General features: G+C 42.1%; 1 protein-coding gene across 1 annotated transcript in view; it reads left to right on the forward strand.

Annotated features, from left to right (window-relative positions):
- LOC126092054 (partitioning defective protein 6) overlaps window positions 1-19,138 on the forward strand; it is a 152,177-nt gene that overhangs the window by 122,320 nt on the left and 10,719 nt on the right. The window contains exon 3 of the mRNA XM_049907462.1: window positions 16,257-16,384. Within this exon, the coding sequence (XP_049763419.1) occupies window positions 16,257-16,384 (128 nt within the window). The remainder of the gene's footprint in view (window positions 1-16,256; window positions 16,385-19,138) is intronic.

Here is a 19,138-nt window from a genome sequence, read left to right on the forward strand (position 1 = left end):
TCTATTTGCTTGTTTCGCCATACAAAAGAACAAGAGCATCGTCAGAATGTACAGTTTAACGTTGGCTTACTGCATTGAACATTGACAACTCTAAAGATTAAACCGGCTGTACTAAAATACTTAAATTTACGTTTAAAGTACAGTAGTAAATGATACATTTACTACCATACTTTAAACGTGTTTTATGTACTACTGTACAGCCAATTTTAATTTTCAGAGCTGTCAGCCAACTTTAAACGCAATCTTCAATGCTGTCTGCCAACTTTAAACTGTAATTCTGATGGTGCTCTTGAAGATGGCCAAGAATGAATAGTCGTTCGTCTTGCCCCAAATTTTGATTGAATAGTAGCTCGAAGATATCCAAAAGTTTATAGACACTTGTTGTACGACGTTCCATCATACCCGATTTTTGACAGAATATTATGAAAGGTATTTACTTGTACTCGTCGTAGTGAATCTCCCCCCCCCCCCTCTCTCTCTCTCTCTCTCTCTCTCTCTATATATATATATATATATAATCTGCTAAGTGAATACCATTCGCTTTCACTTCAATCAGTGCGCGCAGTACTCAGTACTACAGTGCGACGATAACGGAGAACAGTATACTTTTCTGAATTTGAAGGTCCTGCTCCAGTCTGTAGGCAGCTCGCTCAGTGGTAGCCTTTCTCGTCACTGGACGCATGTTAGACACGGGGAATGTGGCTTGGTGGCTATGCGCTCTGCGGAGCGAGCGTCACGGGAAAGTCTGCAGCCAAGTGGCAAGGCGACAGCCGGCAGAAGCACCCGCGGCGGCCACTGGCAGGTAGCATCCTCCTTACTTTCACCCACGCAGCGATATTTCGCCGAAGAGGACGAAAGGTAGTAGGCGCAGAGTGCGTGCCTCTTCACTTTACCACTGCTGGACGCTTCATGACGAGATTCTTTCATTTCCATGCCGGAGGAAGAACTGCTTTCCCTTTGTTTCCGTGGAACCGTAAACAACAGACACTGTAATTATTGGTCTCGACCGAATTAGTGCGTCTTCAGTAATACTGTAGAAAGTTTTTGACATTCCCATGAAAGAGATCATGGAGAGTCTTTTTTTACTTAATATTAGTAACTACACTACTGGCCGTTAAAATTTCTACACCAATAAGAAATGCAGATGATAAACGAGAATTCATTGGACAAATATATTATAATAGAACTGACATGTGATTACATTTTCACGCAATTTGGGTGCATAGATCCTGAGCAATCAGTACCCAGAACAACCACCTCTGGCCGTAATAACGGCCTTGATACGCCTGGGCATTGAGTCAAACAGAGCTTGGATGGCGTGTACAGGTACAGCTGCCCATGCAGCTTCAACACGATACCACAGTTCATCAAGACTAGTGACTGGCGTATTGTGACGAGCCAGTTGCTCGGCCACCATTGACCAGGCGTTTTCAATTGGGGAGGGATCTGGAGAATGTGCTGGCCAGGGCAGCAGTCGAACATTTCCTGTATCCAGAAAGGCCCGTACAGGACCTGCAACATGCGGCTGTGCATTATCCTGCTGAAATGTACGGTTTCGCAGGGATCGAATGAAGGGTAGAGCCACGGGTCGTATCACATCTGAAATGTAACGTCCATTGTTCAAAGTGCCGTCAATGCGAACAAGAGGTGACCGAGACGTGTAACCAATAGCACCCCATACCATCACGCCGGGTGATAACGCCAGTATGGCGATGACGAATACACGCTTCCAATGTGGGTTCACTGCGATGTCGCCAAACACGGATGCGACCATCATGATGCTGTAAACAGAACCCGGATTCATCCGAAAAAATGACGTTTTGCCATTCAGACCTAGGTCCGTCGTTGAGTGCACTATCGCAGGCGCTCCTGTCTGTGATGCAGCGTCAAGGGTAACCGCAGCCATGGTCTCCGACCTGATAGTCCATGCTGCTGAAAACGTCGTCGAACTGTTCGTGCAGATGGTTGTTGTCTTGCAAACTTCCCCATCTGTTGACTCAGGGATCGAGACGTGGCTGCACGATCCGTTACAGCCATGCGGATAAGATGCCTGTCATGTCGGCTGCTAGAGATACGAGGCCGTTGGGATCCAGCACGGCGTTCCGTATTGCCCTCCTAAACCTACCGATTCCATATTCTGCTAACAGTCATTGGATCTCGACCAACGAGAGCAGCAATGTCGCGATACCATAAACCGCGATCGCGATAGGCTACAATCCGACCTTTATCAAAGTCGGAAACGTGATGGTACGCATTTCTCCTCCTTACACGAGGCATCACAACAACGTTTCACCAGGCAACGCCGGTCAACTGCTGTTGGTGTATGAGAAATCGGTTGGAAACTTTCCTCATGTCAGCACGTTGTAGGTGTCGCCACCGGCGCCAATCGTGTGTCAATGCTCTGACAAGCTAATCATTTGCATATCACAGCATCTTGTTCCTGTCGGTTAAATTTCGCGTCTGTAGCACGTCATATTCGTGGTGTAGCAATTTTAATGGCCAGTAGTGTATGTGATCAATGTTTATTGGAGAGCACATTTATCGAGAGAAGGGGTCAGTGTCTAATAATAATAATAATAATAATAATAATAATAATAATAATTATCATCATCATCGATTTGTCCAGTGTAGGGCTTGGTCAGAAATGAAAGTTACAGAAGTGGGAGTTTTAGATGTCCAAGCGTTTAGGGGGAAAAAAGTATTTTGTCGCGGGCAGGGCGAGACACGAGCAATTTGGTTAGCGTTATTTCCAAGTAGCGGAAAGAATACAGATAATCTGAGGATCGTCAAACTGTACGTATGTGGACAATTTTTGTTGTTTTCAATTTTTACCTTATTTACACTGCAAATAAATTTTCAATTTTTACCTTGTTTACACTGCAAATAAACCGAAATAATGCTCAATTATTGTACTTATTATTTTCAAAAAAAGACATAGAAAGGAAAACCACAGGAAAATTTGTTATAGCAATTAAATTTCCAAGAAAGGATCGTAGTTAGAACATCCAAAAGGACTTTGCATAAATTTCCAGGAAATGATTGTAAGTCGCACACAAGTTCGTACATAAAATTAGATCCTTTTATTATTCTACAGTTGATGATTCACACGTACAGGGGTTATGCAGGGTGTATCAAAAAGGATCATCCGATTTTAAAAGATCATAACTATTATGTTATTTGAGATGTGCTTGAACAACGTACTGTTGGAAAGAGCAAACTGTCGAGTTTTACATGGTTCCCGCTAGGTAGCTGCACTGTGCGCCCATTTCAGTTCCAGTGAAAATGGTGTCGGGACAACAGAAAGCGTTTTGTGTTCAACGGTCTGCGCAGTGCTGATTCTCGTACAGGACAGAGCATTAGACATTGGCATGAGGAATTCCGAGAAACAGGTTGTATGTGTAAAGGCAAATCGCCGGGCCGACCCCGAGTGTCAGACACAGACGTCGAACGCATCCGCCATTACAGGAAGCACGTATCTCGATATGCTTGAGAACTTTCTTTTCCTACAGTTAGAGACTGATTCGAACGACTGCTTTTACGAATAGGATGGGGCACCGCCACTCTGACATCTGGAAGTGCGGGAATTTTTAAATCAAAGGACTACTGAACCGTGGATCGGTCGCATTGGACAAAATGGTTCAGCCTTACATTAGTGGCCTCCAAGGTCACCGGACTGACTATGTGATTATTCCTTGTGGTAGTTTATAAAAGACTATTTGTGTGCCTCCGTTACCAATAACAGTAAATGAACGGAGACATCGTATAACAGCAGCTGTGGAAGCTTTAACTCAAGAAATGCTCGCTGCAGTGTAGGAAGAATTTGAATACCGCACTGACATATGCCGTGCATCTCAAGGGGGGCGCATTGAACACCTATGAAAAGATATGAAAAAAACTTTTTGAGTTTCCTGTTCATCAAAAAATAAAATTCATTGTATATCTTTATTGGTTTCAGAAATATCATCATCATCATCATCATTTAAGACTGATTATGCCTACAGCGTTCAGTCTGGAGCATAGCCCCCTTATAAAATTCCTCCATGATCCCCTATTCAGTGCTGGCATTGGTGCCTCTTCTGATGATAAACCTATTACTTCAAAATCATTCTTAACCGAATCCAGGTACCTTCTCCTCGGTCTGCCCCGACTCCTCCTACCCTCTACTGCCGAACCCATGAGTCTCTTGGGTAACCTTGCTTCTCCCATGCGTGTAACATGACCCCACTATCTAAGCCTGTTCGCCCTGACTGCTTCATCTATAGAGTTCATTTCCAGTTTTTCTTTGATTTCCCCATTGTGGACACCCTCCTGCCATTGTTCCCATCTACTAGTACCTGCAATCATCCTAGCTACTTTCATATCCGTAACCTCAACCTTGTTTATAAGGTAACCTGAATCCACCCAGCTTTCGCTCCCATACAACAAAGTTGGTCGAAAGATTGAACGGTGCACAGATAACTTAGTCTTGGTACTGACTTCCTTCTTGCAGAAGAGAGTAGATCGTAGCCGAGCGCTCACTGCATTAGCTTTGCTACACCTCGCTTCCAGTTCTTTCACTATGTTGCCATCCTGTGAGAATATGCATCCTAAGTACTTGAAACCGACCACCTGTTCTAACTTTGTTCCTCCTATTTGGCACTCAATCCGTTTATATTTCTTTTCCACTGACATTACTTTCGTTTTGGAGATGCTAATCTTCATACCATAGTCCTTACATTTATGATCTAGCTCTGAAATATTACTTTGCAAACTTTAAATCGAATCTGCCATCACAACTAAGTCATCCGCATATGCAAGACTGCTTATTTTGTGTTCACATATCTTAATCTCACCCAGCCAGTCTATTGTTTTCAACATATGATCCATAAATAATATGAACAACAGTGGAGACAGGTTGCAGTCTTGTCTTACCCCTGAAACTACTCTGAACCATGAACTCAATTTACCGTCAACTCTAACTGCTGCCTGACTATCCATGTAAAGACCTTTAATTGCTTGCAAAAGTTTGCCTCCTATTCCATAATCTTGTAGAACAGACAATAACTTCCTCCTAGGAACCCGGTCATATGCCTTTTCTAGATCTATAAAGCATAGATACAATTCCCTGTTCCACTCATAACACTTCTCCATTATTTGCCGTAAGCTAAAGATCTGGTCCTGACAACCTCTAAGAGGCCTAAACCCACACTGATTTTCATCCAATTGGTCCTCAACTAATACTCGCACTTTCCTTTCAACAATACCTGAGAAGATTTTACCCACAACGCTGATTAAAGAGATACCTCTGTAGTTGTTACAATCTTTTCTGTTTCCATGTTTAAATATTGGTGTTATTACTGCTTTTGTCCAGTCTGATGGAACCTGTCCCGACTCCCAGGCTATTTCACTTATCCTGTGTAGCCATTTAAGACCTGACATTCCACTGTATTTGATGAGTTCCGACTTAATTTCATTCACCGCAGCTGCTTTATTGCACTGCAATCTATTGACCATTTTCTCCACTTCCTCAAATGTGATCCTATTTCCATCATCATTCCTATCCCATTCTACCTCGAAATCTGAAACATTACTGATCGTATTTTCACCTACATTGAGCAACTCTTTAAATTATTCCCTCCATCTGCCCAAGGAGTCCACAGGATTCACCAGCAGTTTTCCTGACCTGTCCAAAATACTTGTCATTTCCTTCTTACCTCCCTTTCGCAGACTGCTAATTACACTCCAGAATGGTTTTCCAGCAGCTTGACCCATAGTCTCCAACCTGTTTCCAAAGTCTTCCCACGATTTCTTCTTGGATGCTGCAATTATCTGTTTGGATTTGTTTCTTTCTTCAACATAACTTTCTCTGTCTACCTGAGTTCTAGTATGTAGCCATTTTTGATACGCCTTCTTTTTCCTTTTACAGGCTGCCTTGACTGTGTCATTCCACCAAGCTGTTTGCTTCATCCTACTTTTACACACTACTGTTCCAAGACATTCTTTAGCCACTTCTAGTACTGTGTCCCTGTACCTTGTCCACTCCTTTTCCAATGACTGTAATTGACTACATTCAACTAACTGGTACCTTTCTGAGATCGCTGTTATGTACTTGTGCCTGATTTCCTTATCCTGAAGTTTCTCCACTCTTATCCTCCTACATATGGACCTGACCTCCTGCACTTTCGGCCTCACAATCCCAATTTCACTGCAGATTAAATAATGATCAGTGTCATCAAAGAATCCCCTGAATACACGTGTGTCCCTCACAGTCTTCCTGAGTTCCTGATCTGTTATTATATAGTCAATGACAGATCTGGTTCCCCTGCCTTCCCAAGTATACCGGTGAATGTTCTTATGTTTAAAAAAGGGGTTTGTGATTACTAAGCCCATACTGTCACAGAAATCCAAGAGTTGTTTCTCGTTCCTGTTGGCCTCCATATCCTCTCCAAATTTACCCATAACCTTTTCGTACCCTTCTGTTCGATTTCCAATCCTGGCATTAAAACCACCCATGAGCAGAACACTGTCCTTGTCCTTTACTCTAACAACTACATCACTGAGTGCCTCATAAAAACTATCCATCTTATCTTGATCTGTCCCTTCACAATGAGAATATACTGACAAAATCCTAATTTTCTTGCTAGACACTGCCAAATCTATCCACATCAGTCGTTCGTTTACATACCTTATTGCAACTACGCTGGGTTCCATTTCTTTCCTTATGTAAAGCCCTACACCCCATTGTGCTATTCCTGCTTTGACTCCTGACAGGTAGATCTTGAATTCTCCCACTTCCTCTTCTTTCTCACCCATTACCCGAATGTCACTAACAGCTAAAACGTCCAGCCCCATCTTACTTGCAGCCTCTGCCAGCTCTACCTTCTTCCCAGAGTAGCCCCCATTGATATTAATAGCTTCCCATCTCATTACCATTTGTTTGCCAAGTCGTATCTTAGGAGTCCCTAGTTTGTCAGTTAGAGGTAGGACTCCGTCACTTCCAAAGGTCCGAGACATTTTGCTCTGATTGTTGCCAGCATCATATTTAAAGTACCAGGGAAGCAGGTTGCTAGCCTTACTTGACCCGAGTCCCATTGAGTTTTACCCTTAACGGTTGAGGGACTAACCGGTGGATTTGGTAGTCTTTGACGTATGAGCACAAAGGTGACCAAGACTCAGAACATGTCCGAGATGCCCAGCCTTATTCCAAAGTAACTTACTTGGCTACTCATACGTTGCCCGTGGTTCATGAACTAGGACATGACTACAGGAACCCACACTATGAACCACTTTCAGAAATATAGACGTGCCAAAAACGGATGACTCTTTTTGATACACCCTGTATGTATCGTAATACAGGGGAAGCATCTGGGCATCTCGCACGCGTTATAAACGCTGCACTTTTTTGCAGTTACACGGCTGTTTTAAAGTTTCTATAGGAAAACAAACTTTGTTTACATCCGTCAAAGGTCTCTCTCTCAGTTCGCAGCGAACCCCACGTAACGCTATTCGAGGGTGAAAATGAAACTATTGGAATACGAAGTTCTGTACGCTTTAATTACAGTCTCATCTTGAAAAGTTATTTGCTATCCCAAATTTTCTTCTGCCTTTCCTTTTCATTTCTTTTATGAAAGTATAAAGAAATGTAATGTATTGAGCACATCGGTTTATTTGCAGTGTAAGTAAAATGGAAATTGAAATTTCAAAAAAAAAAAAAACGAAGAGGAACTCGATACAACCACCCTCGGATTACCGTTTTGTACTCCTTCCGCTGTGCCACCCGCTGCATGGAGCCCACGTTAACATAAATGGCTCATGTTCCGCCTGACTCGCGCGAAAACCGCTATTTTTTTGCTATCGCTTGGTCATCTGGATCTCCCTCTTCTGTCATTTTCATTTCTAGCGTAGCCCTGCCTGTACCATAAATTTGGACGAAATCGGTGATATCGAGTAGGCGCGTCCCCCTTGTAAGACTACACAAATACTCCGTGAAGAGCTCTTGTTCATTTCCACGGATTATACACAACTGACGATACCGCTGATGCTTCAGTTGCATCTTAATGTGTAGAACGCAAAAGCCTGAACATCTTCACAGGAATAACTCCTTTAGTGTACTTTTATGACAACCAGTGCAGTTTTCTTGGCCGCCAATATGCGCTGAACGAAATAGCTGCTACCAGTGTCGATTGGGAACGGGCTGCCCCATCACAGAAAGAGGGCCATATCGCTGGCCACAGTAATTCGACGGAACTGAAATACAGCATGGCTCACGGGATATTTTCATTTGGCCACCCGGCAATGCGAAGCGTAAGGTAGCAGAAATGATTATTCAAACGTCGGGAAATGTCTGAGTTCGTGCAGCTCTACAGCAAAACCCACAGCGATCTGTCTGTCCGTCATTCCAAGACATTGCAAGCCCCTTGCACGTCTTTGCAAAGGACTGTCAAACAGGATTTGAAATATCATCGTTACGAACTGTAAGTGGCTGAACAGGTACGGCCGGGATATGTGAGAAGGCCTAGTTTCTGCACAACATTCCTGAACAGAATTTACCAGGATGAGGCATTTCTGGCGTATCTTGTTATGGGCGACGAGACAAGCTTCCATCGGAATGGGGTTGTCGGTAAACAAAACTTGCGATGTTACTCGGACACAAACACGCAGCTCGTTCATGAAAAGAACTAGGGCAGCCCAAAGATCGTCGTCTGCATTGGCCCGCAGTTTTTTTTTTTTTTTTTTTTAAACCATCAACGGCCCTAGTGAGTGTAAATTCCAAGCGCTATGTGGCCATGGTTAGCAATTTCTTCATTCCATAGCTGCAGGGACATTGCCGTCTAAAGACGATATGCTGTCGGCAAGAAGCAAAGCAAAAGCAAGAAGCAAACAGTCCTAATTCGGTGACCGCACTGAGCGTCACTTTCCAAATAGATTACTCTCAAGATCTGGTGATAATCCATGGCCAGGAAGATCACCAATCTTTCAGCCTCCGTTCTGTGTAGTCGTCTCACGAACGAAGTTGTTTAACTATGACAGCACAAAACTGATGAGCTGAAAGCCGCGATCGGGAGAAAGACATGGGCCCTTTCTCAAGAAAAGACTGAAAAAGTGATCAGGAGCTTCTGCGGACGACTTTGCCAATGCATCTTCAATGATGGAAGCCGTATGTTTAATTTACTATTTAAGAAATCGAATTGTGTTTGGCCTTTCAGCAATAGCAAAGTGTGTATAACGATTATCTAGAAGTTATATCGGTGTAAATACAGTATATGTTAAACTTGATAATCAAATGAAAATAAGGCTTAAAGGAAAAGGTGTTAAGCGTTGCTGGTAGCCTTACTCACAAAACTCCGAGGGGTAAAGTTCCTGAACGTATCAACAAACATACTGTGCCGTTCATCATGTATCTCGCCTAATGACCATGAAGCCAAAATTAGAGTAATTCTGACGCGTAATTTCTTTGCGTGTGTTGTTCAGGAATGAAATTGTGGTAGGAGGGAGCGGACTCAAGTGATCCGGAACGCAGCACAGTGACACTTCCTTTCCTCGTCTTTGTGGTTTCCAGTGGATGCCATACATGATCGGCGCCATACTGTCTGCTGGACACATTTGTCGATTTGTCTGAAGGCACGCAGGGGAAAGTTGAGCCAGTGCGTCTGAAAGATGATAGGCGAACTTCGCGCGCAGCTGTGTGACTGAACCGACCTCGAAGGTGCTCGACCGTACCGCGACAAGAGCTGTTTTTAATTTACTCTTGATTTGCGCTACGCTAATTGATGCCAATCTCAAGTGACATCGCAAAATGTTTATCCTGCTGTCGGTGCAAGTGTTCCCTCTTCTAGAACTAGCTTAATACTGAAACAGTCGCGTTGTACGGCGCTTCACACTTGGCCGTTCCTCGCATTTTTATTTTCATTATTGTTTTCTTATGTAATAACTGCAAACGGCAAACACATTAGAATTTCGGCCTCGTAAGTCAAAATTTACTGCCTGCCTATTCTGAAAAGGGTCCCAAGTTCAGAATAACTTTAAAAGAAATAAATGTAAACACATTTAGGGATTCAGCCTTCATATGCGCCTGTGTCATCTGGTTTGAAAATCTATCGTGGAAATGGGCCTTGTTTAGGCTTCAATTTCTTGACGATTGCTTGAGATTATCCGCAAATTAACAGGAAGCTGCCGACTTGCTCGATCGTAGTATTTCTCTGCCAAACATTGCAGCTGTGACATATGATGGCACAGGGTGTGCCATAACAGTTTGTGCCAGCAAGTGCGTGCCTACGAGGGACATGGGAGGGGGGCAGAGGAAACAAAATAACATTTGCCAACCAAACTTGCAGCTTGCCCCACCACACACACACACACACACACACACACACACACACACACACACACACACAAATTCAGTATCTCTTTCAAGGAAGTCAGAACATGTGTTGGATGTTGACTAACAGTAAGTGCACTCGGAGGCATTTGTCGTGAAATCTGAAAACTATATTCCGGTCCACTGTCCCACTCTGACTGCCCTGCGACGAAATCTTCGGTTACCGGAGTCGTCGCCGCTAATTTTATCTGACAACGCCTCATCGGCTTATTTAGTTTTTACGTTTTATTCGTGAGTGTGGGTTTTATCATTTGATCTAAGTTTTAGCGCATGTCCTTTGCCCCTCTGTGTCCTCCACCCTAGTGCTTTTTGGGTTGAGGTTTTACTGTGTTGCAGAGTGGCTGGCTTCTCCTTTTTATTCTCATGGTCAGCCAGCCATGGTAATCTGTTTTGTCGTTTTAATCTCTTCTACCTGTTTCTTGCGTTTCTGTGGATTTCTTCTCACCTTTTGTCCATTTAAGTGTTTGTTACCCTTCCGAAATGCTTGTGGTTTTTCCTTTCTCTCCGTTTTGTATTGTCAGTCTCACTTGTTTTATTATCACCCTTGTAGCATTGTTTTATTCGGAACAAGGGACCGATGACGTAGCAGTTTGGTCCCCCCCTCCCCTCTTTTAAACCAGCCATCCCTCCATCATTCAGTGTCACCAGGACAGACTTCCTCCAGCTGATTGGGCAACTTGCTCACCCCTTTCTGCTGCTCGTTGACAATCCCCTTTGGGGCTCTCCCAGAACCTGTCAGAGAGGTGCCCTCTTGGCTGACATTCTCCGTCAACTTAATCTCATTTGTCTTAACACGGGAGCACCCACGTTACTTTCAGACTCCAAGCACTCCTATTCGCATTTGGACCTGTCCTTCTGCACTGCCCAGCCTGCGTGTCGTCTCGACACGTACTCAAACGACCATTTCCCATGTGCTATCCGTTTACTGACTCCTACCCAATCTATTTGCGCATCCAAATGACAGCTTTGTAAGGCCAATTGGAGGCTTTACTCCTCCCTGGCGACCTTCGACAAACATTTCCGCACTTGTGACGACCAGGTAGAATACCTTACAAACTTTATCCTTACCACCGCAGAATGTTCCATTCCCAGCACTCTCTCTTTACCGCGACGTGTCCCAGTCCCTTGGTGGGCTGAGAGGTGCCGCGACGCAATTCGCGCCCGAAGATGTGCTCTCCGCATTTTTAACTATCATCCTACGATGGGAAACTGCATAAACAGTTGTGTGCACAGTGATGTAGCGTTCTTGAGAGTACCTTAAAAGCTAGCTGCATTTCATTGACTAGGTCTCTTAACAGTTCCACTCCCTCTTCTGTCGTGTGTCCTAACTTCCGACGGGTCTCTTGGCCCAAGGTCCATTCCCCAATCTCCGGCCTGACTGTAGCAGATGATGTCATAGTGGACCCTATTGCTATCTCAAACACCCCCACCTTCGGCCGCTATTTTGCGGATATTTCGAGCTCCACCCAGTATCACCCTGACTTCCTCCATTGGAAACGAGTGGAGAAGGCTTGAGCGATACCATACTCTTCTCAGAATCTTGAGTGCTGCAATGCTACCTTTACTATGAGGGAGCTAGATCATGCTCTCACTTCATCCTCCTCCACCCCATGGCCAGATGATGATCACATTCAGATGTTGCAGCACCTTTCTCTTGCGGGCAAGCACTTTCTCCTTCATACGTATTATCGCATCTGGGCAGAGGGCACATTTGCTAGACACTGGTGTGAAGCCACTGTCATACTCGTACATAAGCCCGGTAAGGACAAACACCTTCGTTCAGCTACCGCCCAATTTCTCTCACCAGCTGTGTTTGCAATGTGATGGAACATATGATTCATCCCCAGATGGTATGGTGGCCCGAGTTTCGAAATTTACTAACCACTGATTTTGGGCGCACTGTTCTGCAGTTGACCACCTTGTCACTTTGTCAACCTATGTCACGGACGGTTTTCTGCAGAAATACCAAACAGTTGCCGTTTTTTTTCGATTTGGAAAATGCGTAAGACACCTGCTGGAGGACTGGTATCCTTCATACTTTGTACACATGGGGCTTCCAATGCCACATGCCCTGTTTGCTTCAGGAATTTTTAAAAGACAGAATTTTCAAAGTATGTGTGGGCTTTGCCTTGTCGGGCATGTTTATCCAGGAAAATGGTGTGCCTCAGGGTTTCGTCCTGAGCGTTGTCCTCTTTGTTGTCCTCATTAAGCCAGTTATGGTCTGTCTCCTGCTGGGCATCTCCAGCTCCCTTTTCGTTGACGATTTTACCATCTATTGCAGTACTCCACGGACTTGTCTCCTTGAGCAGCATCTTCAGCATTGTCTCTGTCGTCTTCACTATTGAAGCATTGACAATGGCTTTCGCTTTTCCACCGACAAAACCGATTTTACAAATTTCTGGCGGCGCAATTGGTTTCTTCCACAGTTTTTACATCTTGGACCTGCTACTCTTCCGTTCGCTGAAACTACACGTGCTATTTGTCTGCCATGCTTGGCCATCCATCCTATACTTCCTCCCTCAATGACTCCTTTGGTTACCAGTATGGTGCACATCCCTTTTCTCTGTTACCTCCTGGAGTTTCACTTTTGGCTCTTGCTCCGGCAGCTTAACTCCATGCTACCTGCCACGTTCACAACAAGAGTGAATCCTTCACCACCTTTGCTTCGTGCGGCATCCTGTGTACACCTTGGATTTTTTTCGCTTCCTAAGTACATTACTCCAGCCTCACTCAAGCGCCGTAAGTTTCTCGACCGTCGAACAGAACTTCGTGATAGTACCTGTGTACACTGATGGTTCCTGGATTGACCATGGTGTCAATGTGCCTTCATCATTGGCACCGACGACTTTCAGTATCGGCTTCTGGAACACTGCTCATTATTTACAGCGGAGCTCTTCGCCCTGTATCAGGCCACGTAGTATATCCGGCGACACAGGTTTTTCAATTGCGTCATCTGCTCCGACTCTCTCAGTGCCCTTCAAAGCCTCTGTGTGCTGTACACCGTCCATCCCTGAGTGCAGTGTGTTTAGGAAAGCTTTCACTTGCTCACTCTTGATGGAGCCACTGTGATGTGTATGTGGGTCCCTGGTCACGTCGGTCTGACGTGAAACGAGGCCGCTGACGGTGACGCCAAGGCTGCCGTCCTCGTATCTCGGCCCGCTTGTTCTTCCATTCCCGCCGATGATCTCAGTGTTGCCGGCTGTCAGCAAGTGGTGTCACTTTCACATCGTGACCCACTGGTCATCCCTTTTTGGGAACAACCTTGGGGGAGTTAAACCTCTCGCAGCGGCTTGGACGACCTCCTCTCGACACTCTCGCTGCGAGGAGATCATTTTAGGTAGGTTGTGTATTGGGCACTGTCTTTTTTGCCATCGCCATTTGTTAAGAGGTGATCCCCCACCACTTTGTGCTCATTGCTCCCAACCTGATGGAATGTCCTTCTTTTAAACACTTACATTCTCATTTATGTTTGCCATGTGAGTTATCAGCCATTTTAGTGAACGATGCACGGGCTGGGGCTGTCAACCGTGTTTTACTTTTTGTCCATCTTAGCAGTGTGGTGAAGGACATTTAATCTTTAGTTCAGGACCTCTGTTGTCTCTATCACATATTTTATGGATGTTTCTCAATGTCCCGTTTTTAGCTGTCTTTCTGTCTGTCGATAGCGCGTAACGTGTAGTCGTTATTAACTCCTTATTTGTCTTTGTGTTCTACGGTTCTGACATGGGTGCGTATGACCGTAATTGTTTTTTGCACCCTAAAACAAAACAGCACCAAGCCTGTGTTTTTCTTTGAGCACTGCAAGTGAAGTATTGTGAAGACGTAAAGTATGAGGGATTTTAGAACAACCATTGTCATACCAGTCCTGTGGCTGAGTGGTTTAGTGTATACGCTGGCATTTCATTGGTTCGGGTTAGAACCCTCCTGCTACCAACATTTTAATTCCTGTCATTGATAGAATATTAATTCCTAATCTTAACCCTTTGACTGTTACAGACATACCCTCTACATTCTGTGCTGAGAGCGGCTTTTTTGTGTCTGTACTGCTCACCTAAATCCACTACCTGTGCTGAGAGACGACATTCTGCTACGAAGTACTTATCATTTGATTTTAAGAATACTATTAAGTGAAAAGATTGGATTTTTGCCTATCTTACTGTCTGACACCTTCGCCCGATAGAGGACAGTATTTCTTTTCATTATTCGGCATAGTTACTGTGGTACATCAAATGAAATAAAGCATTGCACAGAATTTAAAAAGTTTGCAGAGGTAAAAATGCATTGAGTAAACTTTGCGGCTGGTTGATTTTAGCCCAAATATTTATGAGTGTGAAATGTAGATAAAACATTGAAAATTTATTTAAAATTGAGAGCAGAACAATATCTCATTTCATTATCAAGATATTGGTTTTTATATCCATCAAATGGTCGCACATGTTGTGCACATTTCTGTCCCTGCATTGGGAATCGTGTGGCCGCAGCAATTGTTATATTTTATAAATGATTCTGGGTATCGAAGCAAGGTATTTTGCAAAGAGGCAAGTGTATTTTATGGTAAATACTCAAATTTCTTTTATTCGCCAAGATACGGAAATAATTGGTCTGCGGCAGTGAGTGTGTCGGCTGAACAGGACGCATAAATGTGCCAACAGTGTTTTAAGTTCTCTAAGCATAGAGCACAAGGGATTTTCAAGCAGCACTACACTTAAGTCGCACAGCTTACTGGTTACGTGCTGGACTGGCAATTTGTCAATTCAGGTTCAGTTCACAGTACTGCTATTGTTTAGTTTTTTTTCTGCCCCCCTCCCCCTTTTCCTTGCAATGTTAAACAGTAATTATAAAATTTAAATATGTTTAAACAGTTCACTGTGTACGTGTAAAATTAATATATTCATGTTAGTTAAGCTTACTACCCTTGCAAGTGAAAGGCTATAGGCCACCACATTGTAGCACACTGGTAAAATTTTGCACTGGTCCTAAGATTGGGTTGATGCAGTTCTCCACACTTGGTGACCTGTGCAAACATCTCTTAATATCTGCGTAGCTATTACAGCCTAAGACCATATGAACTTGCTATCTGTTGTCCTTCTGAAAGTTTTAAACCCTGTCCCCCCACCCACCCCCCACCACACTACCACCACCTGCCCCCACTGGCACTTCCCTCCACTATCAAATTAACTGTTTTTTATGGGTTAGGAAGCAATAAAAAAAGGCACATAGGAACATGTCTTGGGAGTAGTGTGGGTTAGACAACAATATTGGATAAAAATTCTTGTAAACTTGCTACTTAACCCATGTATGTGATCAGATGCATTGCCCTGGATCACTAACATTTAACTGCATATTAACTGTGGTCTTTTGTAGATAAAGTCTATCCACATGTTTCAAGAACACTTTTGCCTTTCCCACGTTATCACTGTTGACTAAGAGTCCAAAATGGTTATCATTTTCCCCACTGAAAAAGGGTTTCAGTTTTTTTGGTGCCCTTCCAGCTTTGCTAGGCATGCAGGTTTGTTTTCATAGTTTGGAGGTGAATAAATGTCTTACTGCTGTCGCATAACAATCTCAGACGTACAATTTTTCTTTAAGTTTTCTTTAAGTTCCCTTTCTCGACTTTCAAAGTTCTGTGTATTATTACTGCATTTTGTTTTCTTTGAATAAATTTGTACATGTTATCATGTGTTCTGTGTCAAATACCCAATAGTCCATTTATATAGAAATTGAATATAGAAATGCATCAGTTGTACAGCCATAAAATGTTGTAATTGTTTTCAGTTAAATTTACTCTATTGATGCAGATGATGTCAGTAATAAGCATAGTAGTAGAAACAGAAGAAGAAAAATTGGGGAGGACTGTTACATAATTAACATTTCTTTTACAATCTTTGAACTGTTACAGGAGAAAGTCTAGAAGAATTAAATGGTTATGGGACATACAAACCAAGAAACCTGATTTCCACCATTCTTGGTACTCCCAGCAAACCCAAGACTCATCTTGCCATCTCTAATCCACATGATTTCAGGCAGGTGTGTAACAGTTGCACAGATTTCTAATTAAATATAGATAAATAAATTATTGGAAATCAAAGTTAACAATATTTGGGAGATTTTAGCATGTGTACTTATTAAGAGCTACTTTTGGAGATTCACTTCAGATTCCTTTTCTGCTTGTAATGTATCTCAGAATCTTTGAAGTAACTATCCCTTCTCTTCATTGTTTGTACATATTTTTTCCCCTGTTTTTTTGCTAACTTTTTATCAAGAAGTCTTAATAGTATTCCAGGCACTGGAGATCAAACATTTTTTCTTTATGTTTTGAATCTTCCAGCACTAGTCTATTTATTATGGTTTTTCCAGAATGTTAAATGATAAAATGCAGTATAATGTAATGAATAAATCTTGATTGTGGATGTGTCAGTTACCATTCATGATATAACTTTTGTAACTACTAAGCATTTACTTGTGTCAAAAACAAAATTTAGAGTCATAGTCACATTATAACACTTGTACTACATATTCAACATGTATTATATTTTAATACTCAATATAAAAGTGACTATGTAATGGGTAGAGCTCTAGACTCCATTCATGGAGGGCCTAGACTTTAACCTGGTCAGGGGTGAGAATCTAGAATTTTTCTTGCTCCATCTCTCCAGAACAGCTGCTGGTTCACTCAGCCTTCTACCAAATGAGTACCAGGGTGTTTTTCCTGGGGTAAAAGTTGGCTGGGGCGAGGGACATGCCACCCCTCCCCATCCTAGTGCCATGGAAAATAAGAAGGCTGGACTCTATCTGCAGAGAGGACAATAGTCCAGTCATGGACATTTACCAAAGACTTTACTATTTACCTTTTGCTAGGTATAAAATACTTGACTATCAGTGATGCACGTCTCTCTCAATACTGAATTTGAAAGCTGTATAAAATGCTATAACTCTAAGTTCAGTTTCAGTTTTTTTGCCACTGATCTTACATTTTGTTATATAACCTGCGTGTACATTTTGTGCTATACACACCTTCTATAAAATTCCAAGATTTATGTAAATGTATATGTGGAGCTTTTAACTGTAGATAATAGTTATCTGAGATGATGAATTTATTTTGTGTATAAACAAGTTTATGGTTAAGGGTACTGAAAATAAAAATTTTCAGTGAATCTATAACCTTTGTATGTAGATTAGATTAGATTAATACTAGTTCCATGGATCATGAATACGATATTTCGTAATGATGTGGAACGAGTCAAATTTCCCAATACATGACATAATTAAGTTAATTTAACAACATACTTAGGTTAATATAACAACTTTTTCATTTTTTGTGGTTTTTTATTTTTATTTTTTTATTTTATTTTTTTAATTAATATATTTTTTTTAATTTATATCAAAAAATTCCTCTATGGAGTAGAAGGAGTTGTCATTCAGAAATTCTTTTAATTTCTTCTTAAATACTTGTTGGTTATCTGTCAGACTTTTGATACTATTTGGTAAGTGTCCAAAGACTTTAGTGCCAGTATAATTCACCCCTTTCTGTGCCAAAGTTAGATTTAATCTTGAATAGTGAAGATCATCCTTTCTCCTAGTATTGTAGTTATGCACACTGCTGTTACTTTTGAATTGGGTTTGGTTGTTAACAACAAATTTCATAAGAGAGTATATATACTGAGAAACTACTGTGAATATCCCTAGATCCTTAAATAAATGTCTGCAGGATGATCTTGGGTGGACTCGCGCTGTTATTCTGATTACACGCTTTTGTGCAATAAATACTTTATTCCTCAGTGATGAATTACCCCAAATTATGATGCCATATGAAAGCAACGAGTGAAAATAGGCATAGTAAGCTAATTTACTAAGATGTTTATCACCAAAATTTGCAACGACCCTTATAGCATAAGTAGCTGAACTCAAACGTTTCAGCAGATCATCAAAGTGTTTCTTCCAATTTAATCTCTCATCAATGGACACACCTAAAAATTTGGAATATTCTACCTTAGCTATATGCTTCTGATTAAGGTCTATATTTATTGATTGTGTCATACCATTCACTGTACGGAACTGTATGTACTGTGTCTTATCAAAATTCAGTGAGAGTCCGTTTACAAGGAACCACTTAGTAATTTTCTGAAAGACAGTATTGACAATTTCATCAATTAAGTCTTGTTTGTCATGAGTGATTACTATACTTGTATCATCAGCAAAGAGAACTAACTTTGCCTCTTCATGAATATAGAATGGCAAGTCATTAATATATATTAAGAACAACAAAGGACCCAAGACTGACCCTTGTGGAACCCCATTCTTGATAGTTCCCCAGTTTGAGGAATGTGCTGATCTTTGCATATTATGAGAACTACTTATTTCAACTTTCTGCACTCTTCCAGTTAGGTACGAATTAAACCATTTGTGCACTGTCCCACTCATGCCACAATACTTGAGCTTGTCTAGCAGAATTTCATGATTTACACAATCAAAAGCCTTTGAGAGATCACAAAAAATCCCAATGGGTGGTGTTCGGTTATTCAGATCATTCAAAATTTGATTGGTGAAAGCATATATGGCATTTTCTGTTGAAAAACCTTTCTGGAAACCAAACTGACATTTTGTTAGTACTTCATTGTTACAGATATGTGAAGCTACTCTTGAATACATTACGTTCTCAAAAATTTTGGATAAAGCTGTTAGAAGGGAGATTGGATGGTAATTGTTGACCTCAGATCTATCCCCTTTTTTATGCAAAGGTATAACAATAAGATATTTCAGTCTATCAGGGAAAATGCCCTG

The sequence above is a fragment of the Schistocerca cancellata genome, chromosome 7 (assembly GCF_023864275.1).
Source record: "Schistocerca cancellata isolate TAMUIC-IGC-003103 chromosome 7, iqSchCanc2.1, whole genome shotgun sequence".
Taxonomy (NCBI): Eukaryota; Metazoa; Arthropoda; class Insecta; order Orthoptera; family Acrididae; genus Schistocerca; species Schistocerca cancellata.